The sequence below is a fragment of the Ovis aries genome, chromosome 1 (genome assembly GCF_016772045.2).
Source record: "Ovis aries strain OAR_USU_Benz2616 breed Rambouillet chromosome 1, ARS-UI_Ramb_v3.0, whole genome shotgun sequence".
Classification (NCBI taxonomy): domain Eukaryota; kingdom Metazoa; phylum Chordata; class Mammalia; order Artiodactyla; family Bovidae; genus Ovis; species Ovis aries.
In genome coordinates this window covers 271505901-271522759 of record NC_056054.1, presented here as the reverse complement: position 1 = coordinate 271522759, position 16859 = coordinate 271505901, and the positions used below count along the sequence as shown (strand labels likewise).

Sequence of the window (16859 nt, the reverse complement as noted above, 5' to 3'; positions counted from 1 at the left end):
ACTCCCGAGAGAGCCCCAGCAGACCCCCTGGAGTGGTGTGTTTGCAAGGAAACTTGGAAGTCCTCTTTTCTGTCTGTCTTCCTGTCAGCAAGCTGCTTATTTTCATTCCAAAGTTTACTACTGCTCAGAGTCAGAGGCCTGATTTATGAAAAAACACACAACAGTAACTGTTAAACAAAAAGCGATGCCACCTAAAGACATAAATTGTAAAAAGTTGCTTTCAGTGCCAGAAAGCAGCCGATGGCTAAGACCTACAGAGAGCCCAGGGCTGACTGGGGCAATGGTGCCTGGAGCCCTGGGGAAGGGTCCCGAGGATGGGAGAGGTTCCCCTTGGGATCAGCTTTGCTGGACTGTGGCCAGGAATGGAGGGGCCCTCCACTGGATGGTGGGTAGCTGCGGGGAAGAAGTATCACTGCCCTTCTCTCCTCCCGCCCCCTGAACTCCAGACAGTGTCCCATTGGTCAGATTTGATTGGGCCCAGAAGGCAAGGGTGCCCAGCTGAGGTCATCTGTAAGGGTCAACCCTGGGGGGCACCAGCAGGCTGTGTGGCCGGTGGGAGGGGGGAGGGGGGGAAGTGGAGAGTGGTTCTTGTGTGGGAGGGCAGAAAAGAACCGCAGCAGGCTGGTTTGTAATCTGAAGAAAGGAGTATCCTGGGTGATGTCTTTATCCCTAGAATATTCCTATCTTAACATTTAATTCATGTGGGTTTAAATTGTCAGTACATTAAATTATCTTCACAATACAGGGTGAAACCTGTTAATTATGTGAAACCGAAGATCCTTTTGGGTTTTGGTGTCAGGCCAGTCTGACCTGAATCCTGGCATTGTTTCTTATTAAGCATGTGATCTTGGAGAAGTTATTGACTTCCCTGGGTGTCCACAGGCTTCCCTGGTGGCACAGTGGTAACGAATCTGCCTGCCAGTGCAGGAGATGCAAGAGACGAGGGGTTCTATCCCTGGGTTGGGGAGATCCCCTGGAGGAGAGCATGAAAACCCACTCCGGTATCCTTGCTTGGAGAATCACGTGGGCTACAGCCTGTCCATAGAGTTTCGGAGAGTCAGCCATGGCTGAGCACTTAATCACAAAGCTTACAGACCTGTGTTGGTGTTCAGTTGCTCAGTCCCACCTGACTCTTTGTGACCCCATGGACTGCAGCACGCCAGGCTTCCTTGACCTTCACCGTCTTCCGGAGCTTACTTAAACTCCTGTCTATGAGTCAATGATGCCATCCTATCTTCTCATCCTCTGTCACCCCCGTCTCCTCCGGTCTTCAATCTTTCCCAACATCAGGGTCTTTTCCAGTGAGTTGACTCTTTGCATCAGGTGGCCCACGTCCAGATGTATAGATGATATTAGTTTGGGTAGAAATGTCGGAGTCCAGTTCTGTCAATATAATAGTAAATATCATTTTGGGGGTCTCATTTCTTCCTTTGAATGATTGTTCATAGATGCTGCTCATGGAAAATGATGTGTATCAACTGAATTTGACTTGGATTTTGGGGAGCTTGACATCTTATGGGTTTGGGGATTAAAACTAAATGTTACTCCCAACATAAGGGAAGTCAGGTTCTAGTCACTTCATTCACTGTCCGTATCTAAACTGTCAACATTGTGAATCATTGTATGTGCCAGGTCGTGTCTGACTCTTTGCGAGCCTGTGGACCGTAGCCCGCCAGGCTCCTCTATGGGAATATTCCGGCAAGAATACTGGAGTGGGAAGCCGTGTCCTCCTCCAGGGACCTTTCTGACCCAGGGATCGAACTTGTCTTCTGCGTCGGCAGATCCTTTGCCACCTGGGGAGCCCCGTTAATTGGCTGTTGCTGTTGTTCTTCAGTCGCTCAGTCGTGTCTGACTCTTTGCGACCCCGTGGACTGCAGCACACGAGGCTTCCCTGTCCTTCCTCATCGGCTATACTCCAATACAAAATAAATTTTAATTTTTTTTAAATAAAGGCAAACGTTTAAAGCAGGGCTGGGATTTCTTTAGTGTTGTGTGTGTGCTGTGTTCAGTCCTCGTGGACTGTTTGTGACACCCCTTTGTGTCTCCTAGCTGCCTCGGATGCTGAGTGAATGGTAGCCGCGCTCGCCTCCTGAAGGTCATGATTCAGACTGTCCCAGACCCAGCAGCTCATATCAAGGTAGGTTCTATCCTGGCCAGGAAGCTGCCCTGACTTCCTCCTTGACTGGATTTTCACAGACGTCTGCCCACCTCTCAGTGAGTGCCAGGGTCAGCAGTCCACAGCTGTGGGCCAAACCCAGTCCACTGTCTGTTTTTCCACAGCTCGGGAGTTAAGAAAATGCCTTTCAGATTTTAAATGGTTAAAAAAAAATCAAAAGAATATTTCACAGTGCATGTAAATGACAGGAAATTTAGATTTCATTGCGCAGAAGGAGTGTTCTCCTGGGCTCTAGCCACGCTCATTTCCATGCCACCGGGGGCTGCTTCCACGTTGTTATGGTGGAGTTGAGCCCTTCCATCTTGGGAGACCATATGGGCTGCAAAGCTGACAGTATTTACTATCTGGTTCTTTGCAGGGAAGGAGAGCTGACCCCTGAGTTAACATCGAAAACCACATCCAAATTCTCTGCCTTCTGTTCTAATTCCATCTCTTTGACGCTTCCCGGGGTTACCTAGGGAGAGACGGGAGGGGCGGGGGCCCGGGTTTCCAGCGCTCAGCCGCCGTGTTATCGGGGCGCCCCGACACTTCAGCAGCTCGTCACCCACGCCTGGCCCCCTCTTCTGCCCACTGACAGCTCTTCCGCGGGCTCTGGAGGTGAGAGAACCGGGGGGCTGAGACTCGAGCCAAGGCAAGTCCCTGCAAGGAAGCCGGCCCATTCCTTTTAGGGCTCCGCGTCCACGTGGTTGCAGCCACCGGGAGGAAATGAAGTGATGGTTTTCATATACTTGACCCAAATAAAAGTTACAGAAAATGCTGGGGCTTGAGCTACATCAGCCAGACAGGCTGTCTGCACCTGCGCTGGTTGGTTCAGCTGTCTGCGTTGGCCCACCTCGCTCACTGCCTTGCCAGTTCTTGACTTTCCCCTTATAAGTTCATTTCCCCAAGTGGCCTGGTTGAGTTGGTTTTTTTTTTTTTTTTCTTTTTACTAATTTTTACTCTTTACCTGAAACATTTATTGAAAATTGAAAATGGCTTATAAAGGAGAAAGTTTATGGTATTGAATGATTTTACCATTTGGGGAGGGTACTAAAACATAAAACACCCCTCCAAAGTGACATGTTCACACATGCATTTACATATACGCGTGCATTTTAAAAGCAGTATATTTGGGAAAGTGTTGTGTATCATGTGTAACTCACGTTCACACACATTTGATTTCTTTGAGAATGGAATTAGAAGTCATGAGTTTTAAGTTTTTTTATAGCTTTGTGGGTGTTCTTGCAAGTGTGAGAAATAACGGGGAGTCCGAAGGGTGTGGAGGATGCTAGGTTTCTTCCAGGGACTGAGAGGAGAGGCCCTTCTGGCAGACACTATTGTTTGATTTCTGTGTGATGGTTTATTGGGGTATGGCTGCTATGTCTACAGAAACACAAGTGGGAAAACTCTTGTGGCTGAGATAAGGTTTCTTCAGAAATATCTGGAATGTGTTTGGTGAGTGTGTTCGTGCTACACCCAGATGGGGGAGGGGACCTTTTTTCTTTTAGTCTCTGTTAATCGTGAAGCCAGCCACAGGTTGCAAAGAGAAGTTCTCGGAGAAGGAAGGTGATACGAGAAATAGCTTCTGAAGCTCCGAGTATGAGCAGCAACAACTGAAATTCATTTTGACTGGCGTTTTATTCGTAACCAATCAGAAGGAAAAGATGAGGTCAGCAAGAAATTATTGCAGATTTTTAAAGTTAATTTATCCAGTCCAAACAGACAACTCTGAGAAACACGATCCCTGTAAATGTGTTCAGGAGAAACATTCTGTATTTGATCTCAGAAATAAGCTATGTTTTCAGCTCTGATTTATCTTATTATCTTCATATTGCTTAATGTAAATGTAAGTGAAGGATAATTTTGAGAAATGGTAACCTTGAGAGTTTCTTAGAAGCAAATTTCAACTCAAATTGCTTCTGTGTCTTTGAAGATGAACTGGCAATTTAGAGCGGCAGATAGTAATAGCCGATGTTGGCTCTGAGGTAGAGAGAATTCTATTAAAGCCGTTTGCTTCTCTTGTAAATCTATCAAATTCCACCTACTGAAATTTTAATAATTATTCCTGGACTTCCTTTTTTTTCTGTATATGGAATTGGTGTCCTTGACAACAGTCAGGAAAATAAGACTGCTTTCTACTGTTTCCTTAAAATACCCAGTTTGGGGAGTTTACTCAGTAAAATTTTCTGTGCCGAAATGTTTCTGGTTCTGGACTAAGGGACACAGCTCTTATTTCTTGGAGAGGAAGTTCTTATAAACGACACATGACAGGGTTCACTTGATATGTTAATGCAGAGAGTGGAAGAGTTTGTTTTTGGCTCACTGCTCTAGAAATGTTTTTCTCATCTGAAAAGTCCCTGAATTCTCCGCAGAACTGACTTCACACGGCAGTTGTGCCGGGAGACAGCCATAAAGACTTCATGCATCCTTCGTACCCCTGCATAGGCTGATCTGGAGGAGAGAAATGATCGTTTTGTATTTAGGAAATGTATCCCACATAGCTTCCTATAGTTCTTTCCTGCCAGAGCAAATTACTCTTATCCTTTCTATATTGAAAGAGCTGGAAATGATTTTACAAAGGAGGGATGGTAAATAATTATAAAATGTTAGTCTTGACTTACATAATGAGACGGTTGTGGCAGTTGGTTTACAAGGAAAATGAACCGAACTTTAAATGTATTTTTAGCCTGTTCTTCATTGATGAGAATAGTAAGTTATTAAGCAGATTTTATTTGTCTTTCTTTTCCGGCCCTTCCAAGCACTTTTTTGGAGAAGGAAATGGCAACCCACTCTAGTATTCTTGCCTAGAGAATCCCATGGACAGCGGAGCCTGGTGGGCTGCCATCTATGGGGCTGCACAGAGTCGGATACAACTGAAGCGACTTAGCAGCAGCAGCCAAGCATTTTATATTATTTATTTAAGTCTGTGTTGGGTCTTCGTCGCCGCGAGCAGGCTTTCTCTGGTCGCACAGTCTTCACCGCAGCGCGGCGGCCTCTCCTTGCTGTGGTTTTTGTTGTTGTTGCCAAGCACAGGCCCTAGAGCTCTGACTTCCTGGTTGTGGCTCATGGGCTTGGGCTTAGCTGTCCCTCAGCTTGTGGGATCTTGGCGGATCAGGGATGGAGCCTGTGTCCCCTGCATTGGCAGGTCGATTCTTAACCACTGGACCACCAGGGAAGGCTCAAGCACTTTCTTGTGATAAAAATTATGGTGTCACAACAGTATGCACTTAGCTGGTTAGGTCATGTGACCATTCGGCTGCTCTGCTAACGGGTAGCACCTTTTACCACCAAAGATGGATCCAGACTCTTTTCCCTGTTACCGCAGCCAAACTCGGACTGGTTGCTGCATGACAGGCTAATAAATTCAGAGATAAGTTGTGAGTTGTTGGAGTAATAGTGCTTTAATTCAGAAAGTCAGCAGACGGAGAAGATGGTAGACTAGTGTCCTGAAGAACTCAGGCCTCTTTTTTACTAAAAAAAAAAAAAAAAAAAAGGAGGGAGGTGGTGAGGCTCATTGTCGTGAACTTCTTGGCGCAGGAATCCTTTGTTCTTGCAGCTCTCTGTGTAGGTCTTGTCACAATGTTCCTATAAACTTCCAGTGAGACAGCTGTTGCTTTCTGCTCTGCAACTTTTTATCTCCGCAAATGGAAAAGTGCTGTACCTTTAAAGGTTAGAGGCTTGAGAACAGGCTATTCTGTATATTTCAGGCTATAGGCAACATTTTTACAAAGGTGCTGGGCCAGCATGACTAAGCACAGGCCACAAAGTCTCGAATGTGGAGTTGAATTTCCTATTTCCTGTTACACCCTCAGCAGGGAAAAAAGACTAGAAAATCTATTTTACTAGGATTTGGCAAAGATTTTGGTGATTAATTCTCATCCTGATAAAGGAGTTCCCCATTTATGTCATTGCATTTCCTCATAAGAGTTGTTTTAGTATTTACTTTTGCTAACATTGGATGAAGAGGATGGGCAGAGTAGTGAAGTTTATGACTTTAAAGAGATGTCCGATCGCTACCTTTTGTAATCGTTTCCTTTGCCATTCACCAGTTACCCACTTGGAATACTGTACATTTTTGAACTGGCCAGAGGATGGGACTGAGAGGGGAAGGGTCTGAATTTTAGTTCTACCCCATGGATCTCAGGCTGTGTGACCTCGCGATGCTGGTTCCTGAAACTCCCTGAGCTGCGCGTTCTTGGCAAAGTTCATGATGCGGGTCCTGGCCTCCTAGGATCTGATTCAGTTCCCGCTCTGTCATTGGGAACTCGGTGATGTTGTACGACTTCTTTAATCTCTCTGCCTTGGTTTCCTCTTTTTTGAAGCGGAAGTGCCTACTTTGGGGATTAGTGTGAGGATTTAGTGATCTGTTATTACAGGTAATGCACCTAGACCCCACCAGGAGCTCCTGTGGTCCGTAAAATGAGGGCACCATCTCCATATTGAAGAATTCACAGTGTCATCATGTCTGATTTACATAGAGCCACGTAGATACCTCTTAGAAAATACTGAGTGGAAAAAATATCTGAAACAAGATGTGCTCAGTGGCACAGTACTGTTTACATAGAGGGAAACACACACACTTCCCAAACAACATCATGTACTTTTCATGGATGTGTATGGACCTGAAACATACCATGACCACACATGTACTTTTCATGGATGTGTATGGACCTGAAACATACCATGACCACATCCAAGGGAATGAGTGCATGTATGGGACACATTGGCTAGTTGGCTAATAACTAGTTGGCTAGTTACTCTGAAAGGTGGTTGAGGAATAAGGGATATGATAGTAATGATTTACATATAATGTCAGTTACTGGCATAGAGGTTTAAAAGTGGTACAGAAAGTCCTTCCCTCCACAGGGTGCCAAGCTGGTATAATACCAACTGTACTTTGTTACTAGTTTGGTGTTGCCTACTTAAGCTAATCATGCTCCAGCAGGTCTACCTTAGTATATACCCTAGGGATATACAGGTGGCCAGGAAACACGCATAAGCAAACAACTAGAACCACCCAAATGCCCACCAGGAGAAAGGATAAATAAATTATAGTCTGCCCCCGGTGGAATACTACACAGCGGTGAAGAATTAACTACAAGCATCCAGCTGTGTCTGTGTATCCGTGTGCGTGATTATCAAGGTTGGGTGAAAAAAAGTCATAGCAGAATGAACAGAGTATGATTCCGCATATAAAGATCAAAAAGAGGAAAAACTACAAAACATAAGTTGCTCAGAGACACACACATATGTGGCAAAAGGAAGAACAAAGGCCCAATATGCATATAATAATTCAGGACGGAAAAACATGCCTTGTCAGGGAGGGGAAGGCTTGGAGGAGGGACTTGGGCGGGGGCAGTTCTGAGGTCGTGGTGTTGCCTGTGTCGGCTGAGTCCAGGTGAGAATGTTTGCTCTGCGTTCTTTAAGTTGCACAGTGTCACATATCCTGTTTGTGTAAGCGTGATATTTGCAGGAAAGAAGGTAAGATGCTGAAAGAGGAGTACAGGAAGATGGAGGTGGGCTGCTCAGGATGGCATCACATTTGGGAAGACACTTTCTAATTGTAAACCCTTGATGATCGCCATGGAAGATAGAGACCATTTGGTCCATCGCGGGTCTAGCTGCTGAGGAAAGGCAGGAGCCAGCTCTGGTCACGTGACATCTGGGCAGGGGACCGTGGTGACGGGCTGTGCCTGCCCTGAACCTGGGCGCGGGGCTCTCCAGGCTCTTTGCTGTGCTCTTTTGTTTTGAAATCAGACGGTAGTTGATTTGCAGGGTTATGTTAATGTCTGCTATATGACAGTGTGATTCAGTCATACACATACATACAAATCCTTTTCTCGCTTCTTTTCCAGTATTGTGTATCATGGGTCCTTGAATAGAGTCCCTAGTGCTATACAGCGGGACTTCTTAGTTTACCCATTCTCTGTATAACAGTTTGCGTCTGCTAACCCCAGACTCCCGATGCACACCTGCTTCAGCCGCAGCCCCCTGCCCCCGGCAGCTACGTGTCTGTTCAGTCCATTGGCCATTTCCAAGTTGAGTGAGTCCACCCGTCTTTAGCTCTTTGAGTGACTTCATTGCATCCTTTTGCAACAAGGAATCTCTCTCTGATTCACTTGTCCATTCATTCAAACATTTTTTATCAAAGCCTTCCGTGCACTTGAAATGGGTTGGTGGGGTAGGTATTGGTGGCTCAGTCATGTCTGACTGTTTGTGACCCCATGACTGTAACCCACCAGGCTCCTCTGCCCGTGGGATTCCCCACACAAGGGTACTGGAGTGGGTTGCCATGCCCTTCTCCAGGGGGTCTTCCTGACCCAGGGGTTGCACCCGGGTCTCCTGAATGGCAGACGGATTCTTTACCATCTGAGCCACCAGGGAAGCCTGGATGTGGGAATAAGAGAACATAAAGACACAGCATCTGCAGTCCGGGGCAGAGGACACGTGTTCCCCAAACACTTGTTCTGGGACACGGCGCAGGGCAGAGGCTGGACCTCCCCACCCCACCTCACTCGTCCCAGCTTGTCCTGAGACAAGCCCTGTGCTGGGCCAGCGTGGCTTCTGCCTGGGGACAGACAGCCTGGCGGTCTTCCTGGGGGTCCCACCGTGCTGGTCCAGGTGGAGCATTGGGGGCTTCAGACTGTGCCCTACCTGATGGCTCCCAGGTCGGGCCCACTGGCTGCCTCGTCTAGAAATGCCTGGAGCCTGTCGCTGCTCCGTGGTCCAGAGGAGCGCACCGGGCTCAGGCCTGGGGTTCACGGCCAGCGGACCTCCAGCTCCTGCTCCCAGGGTTTCGTGTGAGGATCAGTTGCAGACAGTTGACCACAGGGTAAACAGTTTCTCTGCTCTGCTTTCTAGTTGCTTCCACATGTGGAGAAGGATTGAAAAATCGACTTTCTCAGGATTTGTTTCTAATTATGATTTTTTCCCCCCTTCCTGTTCTTTTCCCCTTTAACATTTATTTATTTTTTGGCCCATTTTTTAGAAGTGGGTTGGGGCCAGATGGTCTAGGTTTGAAGCCTGGCACTATCACTTATCCTAAAGAAGGCTGCGTGCTGAAGAATGGATGCTTTTGAATTGCGGTGTTGGAGAAGACTCTTGAGAGTCCCTTGGACAGCAAGGAGATCCAACCAGTCCATCCTAAAGGAAATCAGTCCTGAGTGCTCATTGGAAGGACCGATGCTGAAGCTGAAGCTCCAATATTTTGGCCACCTGATGGGAAGAGCTGACTTATTTGAAAAGACCCTGATGCTGGAAAAGACTGAAGACGAGAGGAGAAGGGGACGGCAGAGGATGAGATGGTTGGATGGCATCACCGACTTGATGGACGTGAGTTTGAGCAACCTCTGGGAGATGGTGAAGGACAGGGAAGCCTGGCGTGCTACAGTAAATGGGGTTGCAAAGAGTCAGACACAACTTAGCAACTGAACAACAGACAGAACTTCTTATCCGTTGTCACAGTTGTAGCTTGGGGATAGACAGTGTACCTACCTCATAGGATCATGAGGATTAAATTAGGTAGTGTTAATGCTTTTCAAGCACTCAGAAGAGTGCTTGGCTCCCATTAAACACTTATTATAACATCACATGGACTTCCCTTGTAGCCCAGCTGGTAAAGAATCTGCCTGCAATGTGGGAGACCTGGGTTCAGTCCCTGGGTTGGGAAGATTCCCCTGGAGAAGGGAAAGGCTACCCACTCCAGTATTCTGGCCTGGAGAATTCCAAGGACTGTATAGTCCACGGGGTGGCAAAGAGTCAGACACGACTGATCAACTTTCACTTTTATAACATCACACATTATTATCAACATATTGTAATATCATTAATATCCTTAATTATATAATGTATTATTAATATATGATGCAGTGTATTATATATTGTTGAGTTTTATAGTCATTATATAATATATTTTTATATTGTTTATATATATTACTGATAAGCTTGATAATATATTATTAACACTTTATTACCCAGGTGGCACAGTGATAAAGAATCTGCCTGTAATGCAGAAGATACAAAAGACGTGGGTTTGATCTCTGGGTTGGGAAGATCCACTGGAGAAGGAAATGGCAACCCACTCCAGTATTCTTGCCTGCGAAATCCCGTGGACAGAGGAACCTGGTGGGCTACAGTCCACGGGGCTGGAAAGAGTTGGACACAATTGAGCAACTGAGCACACACATATAATTAATGTTATTAATGTGTTATACATTAATATATCAACTGTTGCCAATGGTATCACAGTATATTATTATTAAAAACTAAAGCAGTTGTATATTATTATATTATTAATGTATAATATTATAAATATATTAGCATACACTTACAGAGTGATAGTAGGAGGGGAGAATGAAAAAGAGGGAATATTCTGGAAATAGCTGTAAAGATAACAGGGTCAGTAGTTGCCAGGAGGTCCACTGCTGGACTGCCTTCTTTCCCAGATGACTCCATGGCCGCCTCTCTGGAAGCAATGCTAAATATTTCTGACCATAAAAGATGCTAAACTTAAACCCTGTTTGCATTTCATAGAAGGAAGGGTCTGAAAGAGATTTAACAAGTAGGCAGCATTAAGCACAAGGTCACTGGGAGGCCTGAGAACCCAGCCGATGAGCAGGATGCTTTTAAAGTAACACGAAGCAGATGCAGAAAGTGCCCCGGTCTGCATCTGAGTTAGAGACTGGATGACTTCTGTGACTTGTCCCATCACCCTGGAGGAGAGACAAGGGCTCCCAGCTGGGAGCGCCCTACCCAGCTCCTACCTGACCCATGGAGGACCCCCTGAACCGTGAGCCTTTTGCACTTCTTTGCAAATCTGATTCATAGTGACTTTGCTTCCCAGGAGGGTGGACTGTTTATCTGTTCGATGACATGCTCAACAGAGGTCCAGAGCTTTCCTCCCTGAATCTGTGTCCTGGGAAGATGATACAAGCCTTCGACATGCTGCCTGTGTTTTCCTCAGTAAATGAGCTTTGATCACATGCCGATGGGGTTATTTAGCACATCCCTCGACAAACCTGGTGACTCTTGACTGTTTATCGCTGCGAGGTCATTTTTGTGTGGTTTCATTTTTCTCTGGGATGGTGGCACTTAATGAAACACAGAAAAGCAGATCTGTGAATCCTCCCACAATGAATGGAGATGATTTGTGTAACCAGAAGGTAACACTGTTTAAAAATATCAAGATATTCGATATGGCAAAACTGTAGAGACTTTAACATCCAAAGTCTTACCTGCATGTATTCTGGGTGAAGTTCGCTGAAGCAGGGCTGACTTTGTCTCTTGCTGCTGACTTCCTGCTCCTCTTTGGGGCTGAGCTCCATCTCTTGGTGGGGGCTGGGCTCAGTGGAAGTGCTGGGGGGGCTTAATGGCGTGCTCTCACCCCAAACTGGCAACTTCTCATTAAGCTTCAATGACAGTGACTTTCAGGGAGGGCTCCAGCTTTACCAGGGTTATAAACGGGGGTTGGAGGACATTCAGATCATTTGCCTGGAGAATGATTCGTGCACTGTTCCTGCTACGTTTCTTGCAGATAGCCCGGAGATCTAATCAAAATGCAGATTCCTGGGCTCTCTGAGAAAGCTCCGTCTCCAGTAAGTTTGGGCTGGACTTAGAGATCTGCATTTTAACAAGCACCTGAGGTGTTTCTGTGGACCTTGCTTAAGATAATGAATATTCATTAATGATTAACCTAGTCTTACCAGGTCTGTGCTAGTGGCTCAGACAGTAGAGAATCTGCCTGCAATGCAGGAAACCCGGTGTCAAGATCAGGAAGATTCCCTGGAGAAGGGAATGGCAACCCACTTTAGTATTCTTACCTGGAGAATCCCATGGATGGAAGAGCCTGGTGGGCCACCGTCATGGGGTCACAGAGTAAAACACAGCTGAGAGACTAACACTCATTTTTCAGTCTAGTATGATGGGAAGCATTTGTCAAGGCTGCTGAGTTTTTTTCTTTTTCTGTTTACACTGGTGGCTTCATTGTTTTGCACCACTGCTCTGAATGTCCTAGTCACATGTGTAAAGGTTTCAGTTCTGTTCAGTTGCTCAGTTGTGCCTAAGACTCCATGGACTCCAGCACGCCAGGCCTCCCTGTCCATCAATAACTCCTGGAATTTACTCAAACTCATGTCCACTGAGCCACTGATGCCATCCAACCATCTCATCCTCTGTTGACCCCTTCTCCTCCTGCCCTCAATCTTTCCCAGCATCAGGGTTTTTTCCAATGAGTCAGTTACTCGCATCAGGTGGCTAGAGTATTGGAGTTTCAGCTTTAGCATCAGTCCTTCCAATGAATGTTCAGGACTGATCTCCTTCAGAATGGACCGGTTGGATCTCCTTGCAGTCCAGGGGACTCTCAAGTGTCTTCTCTAACACCACAGTTCAAAAGCATCAATTCTTTAGTGCTATAAAAAGCTTTCTTTATAGTCCAACTCTCACATCCATACATGACCACTGGGAAAACCATAGCCTTGACTAGACGGACCTTTGTTGGCAAAGTAATGTCTCTACTTTTGAATATGCTGTCTAGGTTGGTCATAACTTTCCTTCCAAGGAGTAAGCGTCTTTTAATTTCATGGCTGCAGTCACCATCTGCAGTGATTTTAGAGCCCCCCCCCCCCAAAAAAAAAGAGTCAGCCACTGTTTCCCCATGTATTTGCCATGAAGTGATGGGACCAGATGCCAAGATCTTAGTTTCCTGAATGTTGAGCTTTAAGCCAACTTTTCTACTCTCCTCTTTCAGTTTCATCAAGAGGCTTTTTAGTTCCTCTTCACTTTCTGCCATAAGGGTGGTTGTCATCTGCATATCTGAGGTTATTGATATCTTGATTCCAGCTTGTGCTTCCCCCAGCCCACGGTTTCTCATGATGTACTCTGTGTATAAGTTAAATAAGCAGGGCGACAACATACAGCCTCAACGTACTCCTTTTCCTATTTGGAACCAGTCTGTTGTTCCATGTCCTCTAACTGTTTCTTCCTGACCTGCATAGAGGTTTCTCAAGAGGCAGGTCAGGTCGTCTGGTATTCCCATCTCTTTTAGAATCTTCCACAGTTTATTGTGATCCACACAGTGAAAGTGCTTTGGCACAGTCAATAAAGCAGAAATAGATGTTTTTTACTGGAACTTTCTTGCTTTTTTGATGATCCAGGGGATGTTGACAGTTTGATTTCTGGTTCCTCTGCCTTTTGTAAAACCAGCTTGAACATCTGGAAGTTCACGGTTCACGTATTGCTGAAGCCTGGCTTGGAGAATTTTGAGCATTACTTTTCTAGCGTGTAAGATGAATGCAATTGTGCGGTAGTTTGAGCATTCTTTGGCATTGCCTTTCTTTGGAATTGGAATGAAAACTGACCTTTTCCAGTCCTGTGGCCACTGCTGAGTTTTCCAAATTTGCTGGCATATTGAGTGCAGCACTTTCACAGCATCGTCTCCGTGGTTTACTTCCACCCCTTCTTTCACCTCTTACACCTTTTCTCCCTTCTGGTCTCAAAGTCTCATGACTTCAGCTGTCACCCTCATACAGGGGACTCTGTCATCTCTGGGTGATTTCCCTCCCGAGTTCCAGTCTCACACTTACAGGAGTGGTGTGGACACCTCGCCTGGATGTGGGGACATGTACCTTGAGCAGCCAATCAGAGGAGCCATACTTCTGCTGAACGGAGGCTTCACGTCTTGGGAGCACCTTCATGTATTCTGGTGCATTGCATGCCGAGCTTAGGGCACAGAGAGTCCAGCCTCCTTTGAGGCTAGGTTCATCACTCTGCAGCAGCATGGCATTTCTGGTGAACCACTCCCCTTTGTCCTGTTTCTGTAGTGCAGTGGTTATCACGTTTGCCTCACATGCGAAAGGTCCCCAGTTTGAAACCAGGTGGAAACAGATTTCCTGGCTTGCCCTGGTGGCTCAGACAGTAAAAGCATTTGCTTGCAATGCGGGACACCTGGGTTCGATCCCTGGGTTGGGAAGATCCCCTGGAGAAGGAAATGGCACCCCACTTCAGTACTCTTGCCTGGAAAATCCCATGGATGGAGGAGCCTGGTAGGCTTCAGTCCATGGGGTCGAGAAGAGTCAGACACGACTGAGTGACTTCACTTTCACTTTTCACTTTCATGCATTGGAAAAGGAAATGGCAACTCATTCCAGCGTTCCTACCTGGAGAATCCCAGGGACGGGGGAGCCTCATGGGCTGCCATCTATGAGGTTGCGTAGTGTTGGATATGAGTGAAGCAACTTAGCAGCAGCATCCAGTACTCTGCCTGGAAAATTCCATGGATTGAGGAACCTCATAGGCTGCTGTCCATGGGGTTGCAAAGAGTTGGGCACAACTGAGCGACTTCACTTTACTTATTCACACTTCCCTTTGGGACAAGGAGGTTCCAGAGGAATGGGTGAGCAAACAGGCTGGGAAGCCAGACTTTTTCCTTTATGATCCCTGGCATGGCATTTGCTGTTTGACTTTGGACAAAGCCCTCTCTGGACCTCAGTTCTTTTTTCAGTAAAATGAGGAGAGTGGTGTCTACTACCTCGTGTTGTAGGGAGATCAGATGGGTGATTCATGTGAAGGTCTTAAAATAGTGTCTGGTAAGTAGGAATGGTGATCCATCATCAGCGTCATCACCAGCAGCCCTGCCATCATTTAAAAACTTTGTCAATCCCCCTTTTCCTGTTTCCATCATGGCCACTTCTCCCAGCGACCAGACTTAAAACTCAGGGCTTGTCTCTAACACTTTCCTCTCCTTCACTCTCCCCGTAGTGTCGCATTCAGAGCTGAGCTGCCCTGTCTCTTGTCTCTAACTGTTCACCTGCCTGCTGCTTTTCCCGCCCAGCCTTCCTTACGTGCTTTTTATCTCGAGCTGCCTACAAGGTCACATTCCTACAGGATCACTTTTTTCAGTACCTCTCTGATCAGAAAAGTGAAAGCGAAATGTGAAAGTGAAAGTTGCTCAGTTGTATCAGACTCTTCACAATACTATGACTATACAGTCCGTGGAATGCTCCAGGCCAGAATACTGGAGTGGGTAGCTTTTCCCTTCTCCGGAGGATCTTCCCAACCCAGGAACTGAACCCAGGTCTCCTGTATTGCCGGTGGATTCTTTACCAGCTGAGCCACAAAGAAAGCCCAAGAATACTGGAGTGGGTAGCCTGTCCCTTCTCCAGCGGATTTTCCTGACCTAGGAACCGAAGCAGGGTCTCCTGCATTGCAGGCAGGTTCTTTACCAACTGAACTATCAGGGAAGGCCCTCCCTGACCAGAAACCTTGATTAATTCAAGGACTATCAACATTTTTAAGGCTTTGGATAACAGTATTTACCCACCCAATTATGCCTTTTCGTACTTCTCCAAGGAGCATCTGAAAATGCCATTTTATCGCCTTTGTTGTGATTTTTAGCCTATGCTGATTTGATGAGTGGAAAGTGGAGTTTTCATCAATGTTATTTTATTTGAAAGCTTGTGCTAGTGATTATCTCCTCATTTACTTATCAGCAAGTTGCACTTTCTATTTTGTAATTTTGGGGATTCATTTCCACAAAACCATTCAACATTGATGGGGATATAGCATGAACCAAACAGGTAAGATCCCTGCTTGCATGAAGCTTACATTCTAGGGCTGAGATAGATTAAGCAGAAATACATATAGTATATTGCCAGTGTTACAACACATATGTATGTACAGATATCAATATACGTATTTTAATGCTGGTTGGTGGTGTTTAAAATTAAAGTAAGGTAATCAAGAGACTGAACTGAACTGAACTGGATCAAGAGGTCATCAGGAGAGTGATGGAGGGAAAGGTGCCGTTTTGCCCAGGAGATTAGAGAAGGATTTTGGGAACAGCTGAAATGGTAAAGAATCTACCAGGAGACTAAGGAGACCCAGGTTCAATCCCTGGGTCGGGATGATCCCCTGGAGGAGGGCATGGCCACCAGCTCCAGCATTCCTGCCTGGAGAATCCCATGGACAGAGGACAGACCACACAGGCCATGCTGTCACAGAGAGTTGGACGTGACTCAGAGACGGAGCATGCACGCACCACGTTCAGAGAGGGACCTGAAGGAAGTGATGTTCTGATGCGGGAACTGTGTCTGGAGAAGAGAGGACAGCATGGGCAAAGGCCGTTAGGCTGGAACCTGCTTGGCTTGTTTGAGGAACAGCAGGTGATGGGGGCTGCTGTGGAGTACGGCTGAGGCCATATGTGAAGTTCTGATCTGCAAAGACGGGGACTTGAACATTTTATTCTGCATGTCAGGGGGCAAGGGACTACTGGGGGCTTAAACAGAATGGGTGACATGATCTAATCAAAGCTTTTTTATTTTTGTAAACAGCTTCATAATGTATATTGGATGGGTTATTTACATGGTGAGTCATCGGTCTGCATTTGAGACTGGGTAACTGATGAACTCACCTGGGAACCAAGGTACAGAAGAGCCTTAGGTCTGAGGTTTGAGTCCCTCTAACACGCAGAGTTTGGGAAGAGGAGGAGGAGCCCACAGAGGCCCTCCAGATCCCTCCAGAGCCCTCCAGAGCCAGAGAGGGAGAGCTGGCGGGGCCAAGAAGCCAGAGGGAGTGCCAGACCCATGGAGGGGAAGACGTTCAGTTCAGTCAGTCAGTTGCGTCTGACTCTCTGCGATGCTAGGCCTCCCTGTCCATCACCAACTCCCGGAGTTTACTCAAACTAATGTCCATCAAGTCAGTGATGCCATCC

The 16859-nt window shown here is 46.4% G+C and overlaps 1 protein-coding gene across 2 annotated transcripts in view; it reads left to right on the top strand.

Annotated features, from left to right (window-relative positions):
- Positions 1-16859, top strand: part of ERG (ETS transcription factor ERG) — a 321571-nt gene that overhangs the window by 88992 nt on the left and 215720 nt on the right. For both annotated transcript variants that reach the window (XM_027961764.3, XM_042238489.2), the window contains exon 3: positions 2050-2137. In XM_027961764.3, the coding sequence (XP_027817565.1) occupies positions 2099-2137 (39 nt within the window). In that variant the 5' untranslated portion in view covers positions 2050-2098. The remainder of the gene's footprint in view (positions 1-2049; positions 2138-16859) is intronic.